Source organism: Ostrea edulis, chromosome 3, assembly GCF_947568905.1.
Source record: "Ostrea edulis chromosome 3, xbOstEdul1.1, whole genome shotgun sequence".
Lineage (NCBI taxonomy): Eukaryota > Metazoa > Mollusca > Bivalvia > Ostreida > Ostreidae > Ostrea > Ostrea edulis.
In genome coordinates, this window is record NC_079166.1 from 44,310,817 (window position 1) to 44,326,075 (window position 15,259).

Genomic DNA, 15,259 nt, shown 5'->3' on the forward strand with positions numbered 1-15,259 from the left:
ACAGAAGGTATTTGAGGAATAAGAATGTTATCTCAATCACTATATGTGAATTTTACAATTAGATAATAGATACATATAATGTAAATTCATATCTTTGATCTGATCATACAATATTAAATGAATTTGATAAATAATGCACTTTATAATGAATACTGCTATATTATAGTTTGGCAAAGAAAATGTACGAAAACAACAATGGACCAAAGAAGAAAGGGCTTCATTGAGGAATTATGTTTCCATCAATGGTGGAGTACCTCTTATAAACTCTGAGGAGTTTTGGCAGAACTGTGCCAGTCATCTTTCAGAAGTTCATGGTTGTTCAAGAACAGGTACATAACATATGTACTAAATAGTCTGTTGTTTTAAAAATAATGTACAAGTGTCAAGTACATGATGAATAAGACGTTTGAAATTTTTGTCACAGTAACAAAGGATATAGTTAGAGAAAAATTTGCCGTATATTGCTTTTGGTTTGTCTGCCTGTTCACAAAACCATTTATTTAAACAATATTTTATTAAAAATGAATAGGATTGGGCAGCAGGCACAGACTATATATATCAAGGTCAGAATGGAAGTGGAACACAAAATAATTATATATATATATATATATAAACAATATAAACATACATTCACATATATATGCATACATACATATACACATACAAAACCTTTTAAAAACTCTGGGCATCACTTTTGAACAATTAGTGAGGGGATTTTTATTTCTTTTGACTAGATCTTTCTTTGGGTTGCAATTTTTTTTTTACATCATGGCCTTAACCTTGAGGTTTGACCTACTTTTGAAAAAAATTAACCTTGGCCTTTTCAAATTGTTTACCATATGGGTGCATTAATCTTTCACACACACATCTTGTATGTTTGTGTGGCTTCACTCAAAACATTCTTCACAATTTGTATTTGAGGAGATTTACTGTTGACAATTAGAGAGTAATGCAATGTTATTTTTCAATGTTTTGTTATCAAATTTATTTAATTCAAAGGAGATTCATGTAGACAACAATTCCAGAGGAACAAGTCCTTATTCATGGAAGTGACAGAAGATCCACCGTCTGTAAAGTCTGTCTACATCCAGACACCAACAATTTGCAGGCACACCAAATCTACCTTTACACTTCCTGAAATTCCAGTTTTGATGTATGAAAATTCAATATCTATCATTTACAGTTTCTTTGATATCTTTAGAAATTGCAATGATAGCAAAACTGCCCAAAATTGACAATTTTCAAAAATCCTCTCTAGAACCTCACTTGCTAAAAAACTGAATGCATAGTGATGTAGAACTGGAAGGCCTCTATCAAAAATGTAAATTTTATCATCCCCAGGGTAGAGGTTCTAACTCTGAGTGGGGCCAAACTTGGTATATAATAGTGTATATATCAAATATTATCTTCTTTAATGCTATTGATGCTAAATTGAAACTAAATAGATGTTTAGAGGGAGTAAGTAGTCCTTTACCAAAATTGTAAATTTTATGATCCTAGTGGGTAAGGTTTTGGTTCCAGGATGGAGCCAAAATTATTATAGTGATTATTGTCTTTATTATTTGAAAAACTTCTGTGGGCCTCTTGTTTATTATACAAGCAGCATGTAAAGGTAATGCTTTTGCGTATATCCTTGTACTAGAGTATTTACTAACATAATATTATCACACATTTCTCGAAAGTTATTAGTTGTATTTTTTTGAATCTTGATACTGATTAAGGTATATTATGCCTCTGGTTCAAAGGACGTTTTGTGGGTAAGAAGGATGAAGGTACAATTGGTTTTGAATATAATTTGTAACCACTGAGACACAGTGTTAATCAAATGCACATTATTATTTTAAGGAATACAACTTATCCCATTGATCAAATGGATCACAGTATTAGCTGTCAAGACAGAGCTGATCTTCTAGATACAATTTTGCATGGTAATGCCAATGACATTGCAAATAAAATAATGGAAATCAAACAAACAAGAAATGTGATTGAAAAAATCTTCAAAGATGGCATTGATTCGGATGCAGCTCAGATGACAAATAATAAGTCAGTTTTGTTCAGAAAAACTTTTGAAGATCTACAGTCATTTAAGTGGGCAGATGTTGTCAGTGAAATGGTCAATAGTCAGCCTTCTCTAACAAATATGTTGCTTGCTGTAATGTCCAGAAACAAGGTGACAACAGAGTGTCTTCCAGAAAACTTGGTGCCAAAACTGGGGTTGATATACGGCATATTGATGCAGGAACGTTACCACAAGCTGAGTTTAGTCCAGAGAATGTTGGCTGTTGTTTTAAAAGATGAACAGACACATGAAAAGGTAAAATGTTCAAGTAATATTTGTTACAAATGACTATCATAATGCTTAGTTTTGATCATTTGTGAATATACAAGTATGGTAAGTGTACAGTATGCAGCTGGTTTCATTAAATATAAAAGGTTAAATGGTAAAATGTGTCTATCCGAACTTGTTTAACTCAAACTCCACATGAACTTACTCTATACTCAATAAATCTTCACTCAGTCTCATGGAGACTTGTGGGTTCGAATCCCACCACTGGTCAAAAGCAGTGTATATTACTTGGCGAAGTCTCCATGAATTATGAACTCCTTATCTGTATTTCTTACCTTAATTTTCTCTATTTTTTTCTCTTTCAACTTTTTCCATTTCTCAGTTATCATGACAGTTATATAATGACTATCATTTGATTTCATTTGTTTTTTGTTTTATTTTTCAAGTAGTTACATGTGTTGGTGTCAGCCTGGAGCAAATCAAGTAAAACTTTGAAAATGCAGTGACATATATTTATGAACATAATTTATGAAAAGTCCTTTTGGACTTTGAATATATATATACCCTCTGTGATTATGTATACAATTAAATAAACAAAAAGATTATATACAATGAATAAACAAACAAATTATTCATGCAGTGAAACATGTAAGAATTATTATACATATGTACAATGTTTATCTATGCAGGTTTGATATGAAAAAAAAATCTTTTCTTTGAATAGGTATTTGATCGATTGGAACCCATTGGCATAACAAGCTCATACTCAACATTACTCAGGGTCATAGAGGAAGTTGGTGATTGCTGTTATGATAACATTCTTGGTGAGCTAAAAGATGGGAAAAGGTATCGTCTCATAGGTGATAATGTAAATTTTCAAGTTGGGAAAAAGTTTCAGCGCAGCAATGACAAGAACAATCAACAATATCACTGGTTTGCATCATGTGCTGTAATTCAAAATTGTGAATTTGAACAATACTCAGATGCCTCTCAAGGACCAGTAAGAGAGCTTAACATGACACATATATTACCATCTGATTTTGATATTGCTGCTTTGAAGACAAATTATTCCTGTCACATAGCTAAAGTAGCCCAAGAACTTATTCCAGCATTGTCTTTTCTCACTGCTACTGATTTCAGACCTGAATACCCTGACATCATTCAAAAGAAAAATGGGTCAATTCTCCTCCCTGTTCAACCTCTAAATGAGCAATACTACACAGATGTGGTCAACCTCTAAATGAGCAATACTACACAGATGTGGTCAACCTCTAAATGAGCAATACTACACAGATGTGGTCAACCTCTAAATGAGCAATACTACACAGATGTGGTCAACCTCTAAATGAGCAATACTACACAGATGTGGTCAAAATGTTGGACTCTTATCAGGAGTTTGTTACAGAAATAAATGAAAAATCAGAAATCAGCTTCAATTCCATACAAATTGGGGGTGATCAATTAACACGCGAGAGATTTTCAGGTGCCAAAACTCTTCGAAGTGGTGCATATACAGCCAAAGAAAGATTCAAGAATCTCTACCCGATATCATTTGAGCTTTTTCATACCTCCATGAACTTTCTGGACTTGATGTTCAAAATACTTTTTAACAAAAAGGTATTTGAAAAAGGAACATTAAATGGAGAGAAAATCAAGATAAATAGGTCATCTGTACATGAAGACGTCCAAAATCATTATGATGATGACAAGGACTTTATTGTCAGCTTTGTAAAATCGTATATTGCTGCTGCTCTCATGGAATATTTTGGTATGCAAGACATGGACTCACCATTAACAAAACATAAACCTCCATCAGACCCCTCAGAACTTAAAAAATGGCAGGATGATGTCCTTGCAAATTTCCTGGATGAATACATATTCCAAAAACATCAGCAAATAAACTGTACAAAGAAAACTTTAAATTTGAAGTTACCAGATGGGACACAGATTCCAATCCATATCCCATTATCAAATCAACAAACTGTAAGGAGTCAGAATAATGGGGATGATGTGTACAACTATGGAGTTTTGGTAATGGAATTGGGACTAATGTTTCTAGAATTTCAGGAAGTTTGTAAAACTCCTGATAGAGCCAGGTTGATGACAGTTCTGAAATGCATGATGATGATGTTCAAAACAGTAAACAACAATTCAAAGTATGCATTGGAAATTTTGCGTTTTCTGTGCTTTCACCAGTCATCATATAGCCTACAGACCTCATATCAGTCCATTCACGGTCTGTTTGTGAATACACAGGGGAGACTAGACTCATCCATCCCTGCAGACCTATATATGGAGCATATGGTCCAAAAGACCAAATCTATGCTTAAAAGCCTGGGCTCCAACAAAACACCCGAAATCATCATGAAAAGGTCAAAAGCATTAGCTGGAATGGATGCCATCTCTCATCAATATGACACGGACACAAGTGTCATTTTACGTTCTCATCGACACAAATTGAAAAGTGCCAAAGATGATGAATTGAAAATGATGCAAGATATTTGTGAAGTTCATCCATTTAAACATACACCTGGAAGATCTTTTGAATTTTTCAAAGGACTAACTAGTCCTCTTCTCTTTTCTGTTGATGCTGAAAAATACAAGGCTTGGGTGCAACATCATCAGAGCATCCTGGACTATGACTCTGGGAAGTAGGCTACTTAGTAAGTACTTTCTTGACAATTGCACATTCAAATTGTAATCATATTTTATTTAGCAGTAATCATATTTTAGCACCTTTCACACTGCTTATTGTACACCAATCAAGTACTTGTGATGAAAGCAAAATTTACGCATATTGAAACTTTTTAAAATGCATGAATTCCGGAATTTGCTAATCAGTTGATGAGACTGATGTTGCAAGTGCACTATTAAGTAAGTATACATGTATTATCAAAACCTGAAATTATTATTAAGTCCGTGGAATTACAAAAAAGTAGAACTGACATTGGTATTAAAAGTCACAATATATCAATCCATCAATGTCGAACAGAATAAGTTTAAGAATTTTGAAACAATGATAAGATAGAAAAAAGAGAATTAGAAACCGCCTCGGGTACATTTGCATTTAACAATGATGAAAGAGATGTCTCATCTCTGATGTACTCAAAACAATGAACAATTGTCTGAAGCTTTTCCTCAGACAAAAGAAATGCTAACTCTCCTGAAGAGTCATCATTTACATATGTTTGAAGAGAGAGTCTCACATGATGTCTTTGTTCCAGTGAGGGAACCTTAAAACCACGGATATTTGATCTGTCATTGCTACACACATCACAACAGTTATTGACACTTTCAATGGGTGCATCAAAGTATGTAGATAGGTACTGTCTCCTGCATGACTTTAACCGAACAAACTCGATCATGCCTTTTTCGACAGGTTTCTCTGCAAGATCAGAGTTATTGAAGTATAAAACAGCTTCTGCTGCTTGACCATCTCTTCCAGCACGTCCAACCTCTTGTACATACACTGTACAAAAATAAAGGTGATCAATGAAATAAACTTATTCTTTCTAAATTTGTCATTATTCAAAAGAACATATTGAAAAACAAGATATGTTTTAGAAACATGTATGCTCTCCCTCCCATGTAGCAATATTGAAAATTATCAACATTAAATTTAAAAGTCTACCAGTAATTTGATTGAAGACCTTCAATATTGTGATCTGAAAAACAACAAGGGTCATCTAATTTTTAGGAGGTACCAGTGTACCAAGTTGAATCATGTATGTCACAATAAGGATTCATAAGATATTAAGCAGACAATATTTCTTATGTCAGGAGTACTTTGACCTTGTGACCTCAATATCAATAGGGGTCATCTACTTTTTAGGATATACCAGTGTAACAAGTTTAATGTCTCTCAAGCTATCTAGAGATATTGATTAGACAACATTTGGTCTGTCAACCAGCAGATGCTAAAGGGATCATAAATACACATCTGGGTAAAATTATTGCATGTTCAGCTGAAAAAATGAATGTCAAGAAGGGTACAAGTGTTCCTTTTAGAAGAATTGTATGTATCACAAATTGTTTGTTTGAGATTTTTGAGTAAATAGTTTACCTTCTGGACTGGTTGGCGGTCCAGCATGAATAATGCGTTTCACATTTTGCAGGTCAGCTCCCATTCCAAGCGCAATGGTGGCCAAGACAACTTTCACTCTGTCATTGTTCTTTAACTCCTCAATGATTTGTGAATTTACCTTAATAAGTATTGATCATAATTAAATACCACTACTATGTTCGTTATAAGTTATGTATATAGAGGTAGACTTTTTATTTTTATTTCTTAAACAAACAAGGCACAAAAATAATGGAAAAGAGGGTATAAGTTTGTAATATTGAACTAAATTTTATTTTGCAAAAAGTAATGTTTTAGAGTCAGTAGCGTGATTCAAACTCGCATTAAAATATCCAGGTACATGTACAGTGAAGGTTCCTGGTAGTGAGACTAAAAATTGAGACAGTAAAGTGTCACTAAGGTTACAGATGCGACTACAGTATTAATATATTCTATAGTCTACCTCTAAACACAAGAATTACTGGATGATATAGAAATTTGGTTTTTCTTTTACATTATGTTACAGATATAAACAAAGCATTAATTGATACTGAATTTTTAAAACATCAAGTAGAACATACATTTTCAGGTTGTGTTGAGTGGTACTGTACAACACGGCTGTTTTCTGGACAAGGAGTACCCAGATACATGTCATCTTTCAATATGCGTTTTGCAAGGTCATAACTGTAGGCACACCATTTTAACTTGGAATATATTATTGTAAGAGGGAAAGAATCTGCATTCATTAGAAGATCAAGAAAAACCGGTTTGTAAATGTAGTCATATGCAAACTCTACTTTGTTATTGCCCCCAGTTGATGGAGGGCGTTCTCGAATAATTATCTTTATGTTGCCATTAAGAATAGGTAATGATCTAAGAAATACAGGCTTTCTCATAGTAAGCTGTGAAACAATTGTTTTTTGAAGTTTTACAGAAGCAGTGGCTGTTAATGCTAGGACAGAGATGAGGTTTGAGTCTATGGATCTTACGTTGCAAATATTTTTAAACATGGGTCTAAATTCCTCCCCCCACTGTGGAACCAGGTGGGCTTCGTCCACTACAATATATGTTCGTCTGTGAAGTGTTGACATCTTTTCTAGAATACTTGGCTTAGTGATATCCTCTGGATGTCCAACAACATACAAAATAGACTTCAACTTGGTTAAATTGTCACTCTCGTCATCATTTACTAGATCTGATGCTCTTATTGATTTAGAACCCAGTTTTGCAATTTCCTGCTCTATGATGACATTCAATGGACATACTAATACAACCAAACACTGTCTATCATATAATGAAAAGTCAACAAAAGGAAGAATTTCAAATATTAAAGACTTTCCATAGCCAGTGGGCAATATTGATATACAGTCATTTTTTAGAGCACTTTTGATTGTTATAACTTGCTTTGGTTTCAGAAAGTTTATTTCTGAACCACAATGTAAATTCAACAGCTGCAGTCCTCTTTTGAATTTAATATTCTCCTCAATGTTGCAAATACCAGCCTAAAGATAGAGATGAAAATGAATTTTAATGACACCTTTGGCAGGGATAGGAAAGTTGAATGTAAATCGGATAAAGATGAATTTAACCAAGATTCAAAAGTAAAGAATGATAAAAAAAAAATCAAACTTGAAAGATGTAGAGAACAATAAAGAAATAAATTATATTTATGAGATAAAAAATTTTTAAAATATTTCTGACTCATACAATAAACAGAATGTACACTAAATAATTATTTGTACCCAAATGATAGAGGCAACTAAACAGACTAATACATGTAAGTATAGGTTGGCAAAAGACAAAAATTATGGAAGCAGCAAGTCTCTACGAAGAAGACATTTTAGATACATTTGTACATGCATTATAATATTAGACATGCTGGATAGTACAGGTATTAGATCATGGTGACCTACCAAATTAGCACTACTTTTGACTTACTAAACATCAGTAGTGGTGGGATTTGAACCCACAAGTCTCCATGAAATAGAAATATTAGATACATGCATTAGAGTAGATATGCTGGATAGTACAGGTATTAGATCAATCATCATGGTAGAAGAATTGTAAAATGGACAACATGCAAATGAATGAATGTATTAACTGTACATATCAAAAGATAGCTTGGGTAAAAAGATGACCATGCATGCAAGGATAGTACAGGTATTAGATCATGGTGACCTACCAAATTAGCACCACTTTTGACTTACTTTAAACATCAGTAGTGGTGGGATTTGAACCCACAAGTCTCCATGAAATAGAAATATTAGATACATCCATTATAGTTGACATACTGGGTAGGGTGTTGGTAACATGCAATTATGAGATTAACAGGGGGTTGGAAATAATTTTAACCTCCCCCATGCAGGCTATACACACCAACATTGAGCATGCAAACAATACAGAAATGGATGCAATATTGGGAGGGTTCGGGGATAAACAATGCAAAACTAAACCCTTTAACTGTATTTGGTTGAGATGACACTGCCTAGAATAAGATATAGTTTAAGTATAAACACTTTCCTTACGTAAAGTATGTGCAACAGTGGGTCAAACCACGTGGAATCGCGATCGAAAACTTTGGTCGTTCTGCTACATTAAATGGGGAGCGACATATGCAAAATTGCATACCAATACACAGATCAGTCATATATACACGGGATGCGATAATAAAATTTCGATGTCGGTACAAGACAATGTAAATATTGGAAGTCAATTTTGACTACCTCCACGTGTTCAAAATGTAAACAATTTTCAGTCTGGTGATTTCGAAGCTATTTTCGTCTAAATAAGTAAAAAGAAACGGGAAATAAAAAGAAAGGAACTTAAGTCAACAAAACGAAATAGTGAAATAAGTTGTTCTAAAGTAAAATGAGAGGGTTTATGTATTCTTTCTAGAGATGAAAACTTACTTTGTCCGCCATTTTAGAATTGCGCAATGTCATACACCAAATCAACCGGTGCCTGACCTCAATGTAGAGAGTGCGCGAACGGAATTGTGGGAAGGGGGACCAGACTAGGCTGTAGGCAAGCAAATCATCAGACTTACTAGAACAGATGTTTGTTAATCCGGCCCCAAGTCAATCCATTCCCAGTCGATACAGCCCCAGTCGATCCGACCCCTAGTCATTCCAGCCAAAAAGTCCGTCCCTATCATATATATATATATATATATATATATATATATATATGATCAAATGAAGTTCAATCACATAACATTTATTTCTCTACAGGCTGTTTCGTAAGGGGATGGTTTCTCCTCACTCGTCGGGAGAAAAATGACATCTAACGAAAAACATCCAGAAACATACTGGATAGTTGCTAAGCATGATTATACACAGGACTGAGTAAATAGAAAGTTATGGGAATGGCGGCAAGTGCTGACAAGTTCTGAACGCTTATTCAATGAAGATTTTTCGGGATGACATATTATAAAGAATTTCTCTAGAATACAAAGGTTGCACTTTTTTGAAATGTTTGAGCATGATGATGTTTTTCCTAAAATTTCCCACTTGATTTTGTAGTCAATATTTTTGTCTTTCAATGTCCATATAAATTTGTTGAGCTACGTGGGACTAGCAGACACCGAATTCAAATTAAGATACGCCAACCACACTCATTCATTCCGTAATCCCACGAAAAAGAATACCACCGAGCTCAGCAAATTTATATGCGGATGTTTTTCGTTAGGTGTCATTTTTCTCCCGACGAGCGAGGAGAAACCATCCCCTTACGAAACAGCCTGTAGAGAAATGTTATGTGATTGAACTCCATTTGATCATCAATTTATGTAGCTCCGTGAGGCCACGTCGAGCACTCTAGAAGATTATATCGGAGACTTATCCCACTATATATATATATATATATATATATATATATATATATATATATATAAAGCACAAACAAACAATTATAACACCCAACCTTACGTTTACCCCTAGGATCTAAACGATACATGTGATAATCAATTAATTTATATATAAAGCACTAAATAATCACAACTAGGTACTGAAAATTTCGTTGTGGCCGAGTGGAAGTCGTTGTGGCCGAGTGGACTTACGCACTGGTTTGACAGTCTTGCTAGGTGGTGGGTGCCGCAGGTCGCTGGTTCGACCCCGGGCTGGGGCGAAAATTTTCAGTACCTAGTTGTGATTATTTAGTGCTTTATATATATATATATATATAATTATATATATATATATATATATATATATATTGTTTACAAACCATGTAATGGAATGGTAAATTCATTTAATTTCGATAAATAACAAAATATTGTTTGAAGAAATAAAAAATGCATCAATTCATCGAATTTCACTTTACAAATAATAACCATTGATATATGGACTAATAACTTAATGAACCCAAACTATATTCTTTCAGGCGACTATTGTTGTGGACAGTATTTATACACCAACGACGAAGCCAGTCTGATCTGGCGGCAATTAGCAATGCATTCTTTTTTTTAATCGTTATCTTAAAAAAAACATAAGGTAGATCAAAAGTCTCTATTCATCCAATATATACAATTATCACCTCACGTCTGCATAACTTCACAGCGCGGATCTAAGAAGTCTGAATTTAATTAGATTGGTGTCCTCAGCGTCAAGTTATACATTACCATGTCTTTTCCGGGCCGAGTGTAGTAATAATAATGATAGCCTTTATTTCTCCAGGATAACACAAATTAGCATATAGCTACTTTCCATTGTGGTCCTGCATTAAAACATATACACAAACATAGAATTAACATCTAAAATTAGTATATAAACATGAATACGATATAAAAGGAAAAGGGGGGAAATATGCATAAGACACACCTAATTAGTGATAAAATTATTACCTAAATATGAATACATGACATAAAAGGAAAGAAGAAAAAATAGCATAAGACACACACACACACAGTGCCATATCACAACTACATTTGACACAAAGAGAGGAAAGCACGATGTTTAAGTGCTACTTCTATGAAAATATTCCATCAAATAAACAGCTTTAAAAATGCCAACCGAACCAGAGCTTCTAACATTTGAGACAGTTTATTCCAAAGGAATGCAGAAGAGTAACTGTATGAACGTTTAAAATTTTCAGTTTTAGCTGTTGGTAGATATAATAAATTAGACATATAATCATTCGACCTGGTTTGGCGGCAAATCACATCTCTTGTATATTTAAACACGTTTAGGTAATTTGGCATTTGATTGTTTAAAACTTTGAACAGAAAGACAACCTTTCTAAGCATAAAATGATCCTTAATTGGCATCCAGTTCAAACAGGAAAATAAAAACCCAGTAGAGGTTCTGGTATCTCGAATATTTAAAAGTATTGTTGCTGGCCTCCTTTGCAGCTTGAATTTTTTTCTAAACATAGTTGATTTTTTACGTTACACCAGATAGTACAGCGTTAAGTAAAATGTGGAAAAACAATACTATTAGAAACCTTAATAAGTGCATTTGGTGGTATAAAATAACACACTCTCTTAAGTACAGCAGGTTTTCTTACAATTTTCTTTGAAATAAACTCCACATGTGCACCCCATGATGAAGTATTAACTATATAAACACCTAATAGTTTAGCCTCTTTCACAAATTCAATCTGTACACCATTAAAATCTATATTTAACATCCGACATTTCCGTAACCTATGAGACGTGCCAATAAGCATACATTGTGATTTTTGAAGATTCATGCTGAGTTTATTTTTAAGCATCTATTCTGCACCCAACTTAAGGTCCTCTTATAATTTTTATTCAATTGCATCAACATCTCACTCACGTCCTGTGAAGTGTCGTCTGCATACAGTGTAACTGAAGAGTGTTTAAGACATTTTGGATAATCGTGAATGTACAAAATAAAAAGTAATGATCCAAAATTGACCCCTGAGGAACTCCTAAGGATATACTTTTTTCTCTAGATAACACACCTCTCCAACTGACACATTGCTTACGACTTGTAAGGTATGATTGAAACCATTTAATAGTATTGTGTATTGTGACAAATTCTAAAAGACATGTTTATGCAAAAATACTTCATGGTTGACTATATCAAAGGCCTTGCGCAAGTAAATAAACAGAATCACTGTAAGCTTTCCATTGTCCATGTTTTTGAACCATTTATCATTGAGACCATTCAACGCTGTCTCACATGAATGACTTGGTATAAATCCAGATTGACTATCTGTAATTTGTTTATGGATAAATATCCCTAAAAGGAATTGAAGACATGTCGTTCAATAATCTTACTGACAACTGGTAAAATAGAAACTGGTCTGTAATTATTTACCAAATGCTCACCACCTGCTTTGTACAATGGGACTACCCTAGCTCTTTCCACAAATGTGCATGAGGATATGGATTTGCTAAAAATAAATTGTAAGATATCACCAATATGATTAAATGACAACTTTAAGAGTTTTACAGACATACCATCAATACCTGTGGTTTCGAGAATGCCATTTTGATATTTCATTTGCAATAAATTCAATTGTAATTTCTGGAATTTTAAATGAACCTGGCGGTTTTAGATGTTCCACATCCGGTAAAGAAGAATAACAATGCTTTCCTATTTCATGTCCTACATTACAAAAGAAATCATTAAAACAGTTAGCCATTGATTCAAAAGTTTATAACACAAGCGTCTGTGGTATATTACGACTACTTCCTCAGTTAATCAAAACTCGAACTGTTCAAATTCGGAACCGCACTGCACTGGTACATATAGCAAGTAATAAAGTGTATGTGTAAAACATGTTCGTCTTAATCATAGTGAGATGATAATATTTCTTATGAATAGAAATCGAGTTTATATAGGGGCAATGGAAATATACTCCCGTTGCAATCGAAGCAAGGTGTAGATTCGGCATTCGGGGTAATCCTAAACTCGTATGATACGATGGTCCCGCTTCCGGTAAACAAAATGAGCAGATCGGTACCATTGAATACAATTCGTCTCAATAAAATGTATCAACAAACACTCGACTTTAATAATAAATATATGGATGTCAAACATAGTTAAGAAATTTTCAATTTTAATTAAGATTAATTTCATCCGATTAAATTAATTATTTTTTTAAAAACATGCGTTTGTGCAATGTTCAGGGGATGAACTTCTTTTCAATAAAAGGGAACGTGCGCATTTATGGATAATTAGATAGACTTACACAGAATTTGTTGATCTGAAAAAAATATTTGGTCTATACAGTACTTACGCATTGACGAATTGGGCGACTTCCTCCCACGCCGATTCCTTCACACGTGAGTTCTTCACACCCCCTGCCCCCTTCATTTTACCGAAAAGGCGGTCCTCTCTGCATCGGACCGCCTCCACTAAGGCCAAACGCTCTCTCTCGGTCCAATTTGGTTTCCGTGCTTTAGGAAAGTCCTCCATCTTGACGTTATACGCGGCAGAAGACACGCAGACGATTTGTTTACGAAAGATACAGCTGTGCGGAAGTTACGTTTTTTGACAGACGGGCCGCTTAGTGTCGTGAGGAATAAACTCAGCTGAGTAATAAGATTAACTCAGCTGAAATTTAACTAAGATCGTTTTGAGAAATGTAATTTGAGCAAAGTCTCATCTGAGATAAAAACTCAGAGTTAAGTTGAAACTGAGTTTAAGATTTGAGATTTTTTTGAGAAATCCAAGACCAAATTGGTTTATTAATTGTTAGAATAATTGCAAGTGGTACTGGTCAGTGCAAATTACTTACAAGTCAGAAAAATCCTCTGTCACATAGCATTCATTGACAGACCTCTTTGCACTGGACAAGCATATCAATATTCTAAACGGAAGTAAATGTTGCCTCAATTATTCTGTAAAATGTCAAGTGCAACAATTACAGCTGTAAATGAAAGAAAAATTGTCTGGGCATATTTTCTCAAGGTCATGAACGTTTTTCAAAATGTTTGAGAGGAAGGCAGTGTGTAATAAATTGCATTACATTCATAATGAAATAATATTTAAAAAGATTTTAAGAAATTGTCAGGTAAGATATGACTTCAATATTAGTGTCAGGTGATATGCTTTACCAGAAACTTTGCAGTCAAGGAGAGTATCATGAGCTTTTACATTATTCGGATTTACCAATATTGTGCACTATGGTAGTTGTTTCACTATTCGTGAACAAAATCATATGTAGGAACTATGTGTAAGGAAGGTTGCGCAGATGGATTGGGACTACCAAGCTTAAATTCAGTTTCCTATATAGCTCGTCAGGAAGGTCCTTTGCTGTTCACTTTTCATTCTGCAGCAATTAATGAACTGGAGCATACCATGTATTTGACTCGCATAGTAGAGGAATCAATTGTTTGTGTTTTCCAAATAGTACATCTGTGTTATCAGTTTCCTATTCATTGGAGGAACCTTGTTCATTTTTTTAAAAATATATGTGTCTTTGAGTTGAACAATTCTTCTGAAAGAAGTGCATTGTGAACTACATTTATGACAAAAATGCGAATAGGGGGAGCTATGATTTTAAATGGTGAATTGGATTTGCAATTACAATGTGTAAAAGTGGTTGAAAAAAGAAGAAGAGAAATGTTGATAGTATTACATCACAAATTGAGAACCCAAAATTATTGTAGTTCTGTAACAGAAGACACGAATATCCTGATTTCAGAGCACACTGCTTTTCATGACTATCTAGAAAGAACTTGTAACTTTACAGGAACAAATCCACTGATTACTGCACCTGATGTTCACCTCACTTCCAAAAGTACATGTAGTGATGGGAATAAATTGCTTTGGAGATATAAAAGGTTTCACAAAAAGTGTCTCAGGCTCCAATATCTATGAGCTCTAGTTGTACTCAGACTTGTTTGCAAAAACGTGTTTGATGGGATTCATAAGTATTGATGATATTGAAAGGGTATGTGATACATGTTAAAATAATATAAAGATATGCAAGATCCCAGC

The 15,259-nt window shown here is 34.1% G+C and overlaps 2 protein-coding genes across 2 annotated transcripts; one reads left to right on the forward strand and one right to left on the reverse strand.

Moving 5' to 3' along the window:
- Nucleotides 1–1,728: 1,728 nt before the first annotated feature.
- On the forward strand, nt 1,729–7,725 carry LOC125653114 (uncharacterized). The gene is made up of 5 exons (XM_056160907.1): nt 1,729–1,757; nt 1,846–2,314; nt 3,012–3,512; nt 3,638–4,950; nt 6,937–7,725. The coding sequence occupies exons 1-4, from the start codon at nt 1,729–1,731 to the stop codon at nt 4,940–4,942; spliced, it is 2,304 nt and encodes a 767-aa protein (XP_056016882.1). The 3' UTR covers nt 4,943–4,950; nt 6,937–7,725.
- On the reverse strand, nt 4,989–7,438 carry LOC125677299 (uncharacterized). The gene is made up of 3 exons (XM_048915308.2): nt 6,929–7,438; nt 6,351–6,489; nt 4,989–5,756 (listed from the first exon to the last, which is right to left on the reverse strand). The coding sequence occupies exons 1-3, from the start codon at nt 7,436–7,438 to the stop codon at nt 5,287–5,289; spliced, it is 1,119 nt and encodes a 372-aa protein (XP_048771265.2). The 3' UTR covers nt 4,989–5,286.
- Nucleotides 7,726–15,259: the final 7,534 nt, after the last annotated feature.